Source organism: Gopherus flavomarginatus, unplaced genomic scaffold, assembly GCF_025201925.1.
Source record: "Gopherus flavomarginatus isolate rGopFla2 unplaced genomic scaffold, rGopFla2.mat.asm mat_scaffold_47_arrow_ctg1, whole genome shotgun sequence".
In the NCBI taxonomy this organism is placed as follows: domain Eukaryota; kingdom Metazoa; phylum Chordata; order Testudines; family Testudinidae; genus Gopherus; species Gopherus flavomarginatus.
The window spans coordinates 1,555,045-1,562,036 of record NW_026115098.1 but is presented as its reverse complement, the minus strand read 5'-3'; the positions used below and the strand labels follow the sequence as shown (position 1 = coordinate 1,562,036).

The window sequence follows — 6,992 nt, the reverse complement described above, 5'->3', positions numbered from 1 at the left end:
GAGAGGAGGGGATCAATTCAGCCTTCACATCCCATCCAACTTCACAGGGGGAAGGGAGAAAGCTACTGCCCGGTGTCTGCTTGCATCTATAGAAAGCCTTGAGCTATATTTACCCTGCGGATGCGACCCCTGCTATGGACAATAATGAACTGAGAGACTTCCCAAGAGCTTTGTAGGGCATCCTAGATGTTTCCTTCAGGCACTTACAGATTCTGAGTTGGTTTAATGTTTCCTCATCTGTGCGGGGAGATCTCAGGATCTCTCTTTCCCCTGAACCCTGGAGCTCTGGGACCCATGGCTCTTCCCCTTGTTCCAGCTGGGAGATCATATCACGTTGGAAAACCAGAAACTCCGCTCAGATGAAAGAAAACAAAGGAGTTCAGTTGATTTCATACAACTTGATCATCAAAAACATTCTGTTAATTTATCTTCAGTGCTTAGTGTGACCTAGTGTGCCTGAGGCAGTCCTCACTGAAAATGCCAAGGTCAGAGCAGGCTGAAAAAGGGAGAGCAGATGCTCCCCATACTGGTGGTTAACACTGAAGTTAAACTCACTGACCAGTCACAAACTGTGCTTCTGATCCCACACACTGGTTAACGAGACTCTGAAAAAAGAAATCACACGGCCCCCTTTATTGCATGACAGTTCTCTGACTTCTAATCAGCAACTAGGTCCCGTACAGTGAGAGGTTATTTAAAAACTCTGCTCACTGTGATACAGCATGGCCAGAGGGCAGCAGGAGAGTGATCCTAATTGGATCCAGGAAGTGGGTGGGTAGAAGGTTAGCCACATTACCCAGGTTTGGATCTCATCCAAAATACCATGCTGCCCGCCAATCCTTTAGCAGTTAAACTAAATGTTTAGAAGAAAGAACAAATGAAAGAATGAAGTTAAATTCCATCCTTCCAGACAATTCTTTAGCATCTAAACTAAAGGTTTAAAAGAAAGAAAGACAGAAAGAATTTAAATGGAAAAGCAGTCAGATACATTCCAAAATGGATATATCAGGTTCTTAGCAGTATTGGTGAGTTGCTGGCTTGAAAGTCTGTCTGGAACGCATCCACAGCTTGGATGGGTCATTCAGTCCTTTGTTCCAGGGTTCAGTTTGTAGAGAAGTTGCTCCAGAGGTAGGAAGGAGGATTGAAGACAAGATGGAGATGATGCAGCTGCGCTTTATATTCCTTTTGCCATGTGGCTTGTACTTCCTGTGTCCCAAACACAAGCTTCACAGCACATGGCATGGAAAAGCTTTGGAGGTTTCATTACACAGGCAAACCCCGGCATGTCTTGCTGACTCAATAGGTGTATCCCCTTGGTCCATAGGTTCATTGTACAGCTGATGACCCTCAATGGGCCATCAAACATGCTAGGCAATGTTGATGCCAATATGTCTGGGGGTGTCACCCAGAAAAACTGCACAAGTCTGGAAATACGGATATACCTTACATATCTGTAACTCACAATACAAAGGTGATAGAAACATAGAAACAAAATTATCATACTTGGCAAATCATAACATTTTCACTGACACTTTACATGGCATACCTAGCATGATTCATTGCAATTTTATCAGATTATATTATTTTATTATTAATACCAAAGTGTCTCACAATTTCATGCAGTCTCACACTTGCTAAACTAGTGAATTCCCAGGACCAGTTCCCCAGGTCCTTGAAGATGCCAAACATTGTGCTTATGAGGGATTGAAATACCCACATATCTGCTAGGAACACACACACAGACACTGTGTCAATCTGTACCCCTGTGTTCACTCTTCTAGAAAATTATGATCAATTTTGTACCCAGTATAGCTTCTGAGGTATCATTAGAAAACGCATAACCTACTGAATATTATCCTCCTGTTAAAATGTGTAGTAACACTGTATGTAAAATTGTGAGATTTTACAGTATGATATTACTGAAAAAGTTACAGTTCTGGGGAACACCCACAGACCAGTTCCTCAGAGACAGCAAGGCAAACAGCTGGTCAAACAGCCATTCTCCTGCAGGGGGAAGGTGTGAAGACATTAAGGGCTGGTCTACACTACGGGGGGAAATCGATCTTAGATACGCAAATTCAGCTACGTGAATAACGTAATTGAAGTAGAATATCTAAGATCGGATTACTCACCCATCCTCACCGCGCGGGATCGATGTCCGCGGCTCCCCCTGTCAAATCAGCAACTCCATTGGGGTTGGTGTTCTTCCGGAATCGATATAAGCGCACTCGGGGATCGATATATGGTGTCTAGATGAGACGCCATATATCGATCCCCGAGCAATTGATTTTAACCCGCCGATACGGTGGGTAGTCTAGATGTAGCCTTACATTCCATCACAGGGACCTATTGAGGCTGTTGTGGAAAACGACCACAGGATTAATATTTGAATCAGCTCAGCCTGAGGCTCTTTTCTTGGTTACAAGCACGCAGGGGGCGACAGCTATTGGAATACTGTTCCTGAGCTAAAAATCACACAAGCCTTTTACAGCTTAAAACCACAAACAATGACACATACGTTGCACGTTAATTTCCTTATTTGGAATATACTGCAAAATATGATGCAGGTCAAAAGCAAGCTGAACAATCAGTTTTCCATATTTGGCCTTTCCTGTTATTTTTATTACACCTGGTGATATGGCAGCAAGACTCTCCATGTCTCAAGAAATGTCACTACCAACCTAGGCCATTTTCACATGCTGGGGTGCAATCCAGATCAGCGAGGAGTTGTGTCATCTGTAATCCTGGGTGAGATTCAGTGTTCTGCTGCTGGAGCTCCCCTGTCTGGATACTCCCAGCCAGCGTTCAAGGACGCACTGAGTGTCTGTATGATAAGTAACCCTGGACTGGCAGCTCTGACTCCAGCCGCCTGCTTGTTACACCCCAAGCACATTCTGGTTTGGGTAGAGAAGGCTCAGGGTTTGAGAGAAGGCTGGGGGTAGGAAGCTTCTGTTCATTATGCTGGACCTAACCCCAGTTTTACTTGAGTAAAGAGGAGATATTTGACATTGTGTGATGCTGCTCCTGTGCTCTGTTCCCAAAGTGTTCTGCAGCAGAGGAGGGTCTCTGGTAGTATGTATGTTACTGGCCTATTGGGGTGATGCTGAAACAGGACAGGGTACAGATGGCATTGTGGGGGTGGCATGAACCTTCACTCTTCATTTCCCCTTCCAAGAACAGAAGGGACAGGAATCCTTACCCAGCAAGACCATCGTCTCATAGTTCCCCTGCATGACATCTCTGTAGAGGGCTTTCTGAGTGGGGTCCAGCAGAGTCCCCTCTTCCCTGGAGAAATACACAGCCACCTCCTCGAAGGTCACCGGCCCCTGAAAGAGCAGGAGTCCAATACTCAGTACCTGCTGACCCACTCACAACCCCACTATTCACGGAACAGCAGCACCAGGGAAATGGAAGCTCCGGGAGGCACATGTTAACAGAGTCCCAACCCACCTTGCTTACAGCAGCCAGGAGGCATCAGAGGGTAGAAAGAGAGAACCTTTGTGTCTCCCAGCTGACAGACAGAAGCAGGGTCTTCACATTTATCACATAGCTACAAGCCAGAGCTTAATATAGGAGATGGGGCTGTCTCTGGACCCTGATAGTGGCTCCCTGGTAGGAATCCAAGCACTCTCCAAATAAAATATATGGAAGAAAGGGGAAGTCAATCATAAAGAATAGAAGTTAGAAGGTCAGAATTGTAGTGCCCATTAACAAAGGTTTAGAGAAAATAGAGCCTATCAAACTAACGGGATATCCTTATTGGATGAGATCAAAAGTTTGGTTGCAGCTAATAGTATTGATGTAATATACCTAAACTTCCGTAAGGGACATGACTTGATTAGCACAATATTTTTACTAAAAAAAACTAGAATGATACAAAATAAACACGGCATACGTTAAATAGATTAAAAACTCTGATAGTAAATGGGGAACCATGATCGAGTGGATTTCTTTCTAGCAGGTTCCTGCAGGGATTGGTTCTTGGCCCTGTGCTATTTAACATTCTTATCCATGACTTAGAAGAGAGTACAAAATCATCACTGATAAAGTTTACAGTTGCCACAAAGATTGGGGTTGGTGGTAATTAATGAAATGTCAGTAGATTCAGGCTCCATCGCTGAGAGTCTGGGAAGTTGTCCCAGCCCTGGCTGGAGGGTTATTTCCTGTTCCACAAAGAGGGGAAGTTCCATTCCCAACACCTGTGCCTTCAAATTATGACCTATCTGACACTACACCCCCATATTCATCATAGTGGTATGATTATAATATGATTAGGACATAATTATGATCTATTTTGTAGAAGATGCATCATGTGTGGTGTCACTGGAAAAGTTCTGATTTGCTGAATAGGATTATCCTATTTGTGTGCACATATCATGTTCGTATCTGAAGTTATGGATATTGACTCTGTATCTGTATTTCAAATGTGCTTACTCTGGGTAACACCCACAATGAGCCTTTCAGGTACAACAATGAAGAAGCCAGACAGTGCTGATGGCTCAACAAAGACAATGGACTGTGGAAGAGCTTAGCCTTCCTGTGAATGTTTCAGCCAGCCTATGAGTCATGGCTACTATGACTCAGCAGGGCCTGTGACCAGACCACATGACACTAAACTCCATTTTAGTACCTGTATTTTTCCACAAACTGGACTAGGAACTGAGTTTGGAACAAAAGGTTCCCACCATATGAAAAAGCTACATAAGGTGGGGTGTGACATCATCTCTTGGCCTCATTCTCCACACAAGAGAACTTCTGGAAACACCTGAGAAACAAAAACGGATGTGGGGGAAGTGCTGCTCCCAGGATCAAGAGATTTCTAGCTTGTGTATGGAAACTTGGGGGACTGCTTGTACCATCAGTCAGGGTGAGAAATTGCTAATTCAAATTCTATCCATCTAGTATGTTAGGCTTAGTCTGAGTTTTGGTTATTTGCTAAATAATCTGCTTTGATCTGTTTGTTATCACTTATAATCACTTAATCTATCTTTCTGCAGTTAATAAACTTGTTTGATGCTTTATCTTAACCAGCGTATTTTGAGTGAAGTGTCTGGGGAAAATCTCAGCTTGTTGTGCACATCTGTCCCATATCGAGGGGAAGGGGAACAACATTAATGAGCTTGTATTATAGAGATCCCTGTGCACTATAAGATGGTATCATTCTGGATTTATACTACAGCAAGTGTGCAAGGTTGGGGAGTGGGAAATTGGCTCTTGTCTTCTATCTGTCCTTGAGTGGCTTAGGTAACGCACTCAGGTAGCTTAGTTGGCTGCATGGCGCCACCTGCTGTTGTGTTGGGTGATAACAGGCCCTGGAGAGGCTGGCGAAATCTCCAGCAAAGCAGTGTGAGAAGGGCCAGCCCAGCGTGAGGGTTAGAGGACACAGCAGTTCCCAAAAGCTCCACAAACTGCCTCCTGGGGGTGACAACCCATCACGCCCTACACTACACAAGTCTCAGCAGGTTTGTCACATGCTGTCCCCTCCCTTTCTCCACCCGAGATATTTCCTGCTTCCCACCACCTCTAGCAATTCCCACCCTCTTATACATTTACTGCTCCTCAACCTCCAAGCAGGGCCCGCCACCCTGATAATCTCTTACCTGAGCCAGCTCCATTGCAGCCATTTCCTTGCCCCTGGGAGGACGAGATGATCTGCAGCGAAACATGGATGTTATTCTCTGGCCTGCCGGGGTGAAAAGGGCAAGGTGTGAGAATTCAGACTAGGCTTTTGTCCATTCCCCAAGCCGATTCCCCCCAGCTTTTCCCCTGCTAATGCACATTCTAGGTTCTAGCACACTGTGAAGCACAGAGTGACCTTATTCCAGTACAGGCCTAGCCCCCTCCCACCAGGGTGTAACCCTCTGACACATGGGGAAACCCTCCCAGTAACAGTCTCTCTCTTACACGTATCAAGTTTGCGGACAACACCAAGCTGGGAGGGGTTGTAAGTGCTTTGGAGGATTGGATTAAAATTCAAAATGATCTGGACAAACGGGAGAAATGATCTGAAGTAAATAGGATCAAATTCAGTAGAGACAAGTGCAAAGTACTCCACGTTGGAAGGAACAATTGGAGGCCAGAGAAGAGCAGAAACAAAGGAGTCACTTTGGGGGATTCTTCCTGTCATTGTCCCCAAGGCAGCTGTCTCAGGTTTACAAAGGTGTTTCATGTTCCAGCCTTTGTACAGTCTCTCCTGGGAGTGCCCCTTTCATGGACTGGGCCTAGTTTTAGTTTTTGGTAGTTAACAAGCTTGGTTTATTGTTCATCTAACCAGTATGTGTGGATTGAAGTGTGTTGGAAACTCTGTTTGGGATAACAAGCTGGTGCATGTCATTTTCCGCTGATGAAATGACAGACTTCATATGAGCTTGGGTCGTTCAGTAGCGTGCTGGACAGTGCAAGATGCACATTTCTGGGGGAAAGTTGGGCACTTGAGAATTTGCTGGTTTTCTCCTGAGGTGTAATTCATGAGTGGCTGTCTAGCAGCACTCAATACTGTGTAGCTGGGAGTGAGTTACATGCTGGAGACTGTGTGTTAATTGGCCAAGAGGGGCTGTTCTCGCGGGGAAACAGTGGAAAAGGCACCCCATGCTGGAGGACTGAGGTACAGCTATTTAACAGTCCAGATTGTACTCTGGGTAACATCACAGACACTCATTATGACAGAGCCTCTTACAACACAGAGAAAGTAAATCCATGTCCCAGAAATCGAAGACTCCAGACAGAGGGCAAGTGTCCCTGGCACTGCTTCTTGCTGACAGAGAGGTTCAGAGACAGTGCGAGAATCCTGGGGAAGCTGGGAACAGGAAGCATGGGCTGGCGGGGTTCGGTGGAGAAAGGGAACAGGAAGGGCAGGGATATTACTGAATCCAGGATCTTAGCAGTACTAGATGACAGGATAGCACATAGTGCAGCCCATTGGAAAACACAATCCCAACTATACATACAAAATGATGGGGTCTAAATTAGTTGTTTCCACTCAAGAGAGTGAT

The 6,992-nt window shown here is 45.2% G+C and overlaps 1 protein-coding gene across 1 annotated transcript in view; it reads right to left on the bottom strand.

Moving 5' to 3' along the window:
* Positions 1-2,835: 2,835 nt before the first annotated feature.
* LOC127042512 (zinc finger protein 560-like) overlaps positions 2,836-6,992 on the bottom strand; it is a 253,284-nt gene continuing 249,127 nt past the window's right edge. Inside the window, exons 5-6 of the mRNA XM_050935904.1 lie at positions 5,601-5,683; positions 2,836-3,326 (exon numbers count right to left, since the gene is read on the bottom strand). Coding sequence (XP_050791861.1) covers positions 3,159-3,326; positions 5,601-5,683 — 251 coding nt within the window. The 3' untranslated portion in view covers positions 2,836-3,158. The remainder of the gene's footprint in view (positions 3,327-5,600; positions 5,684-6,992) is intronic.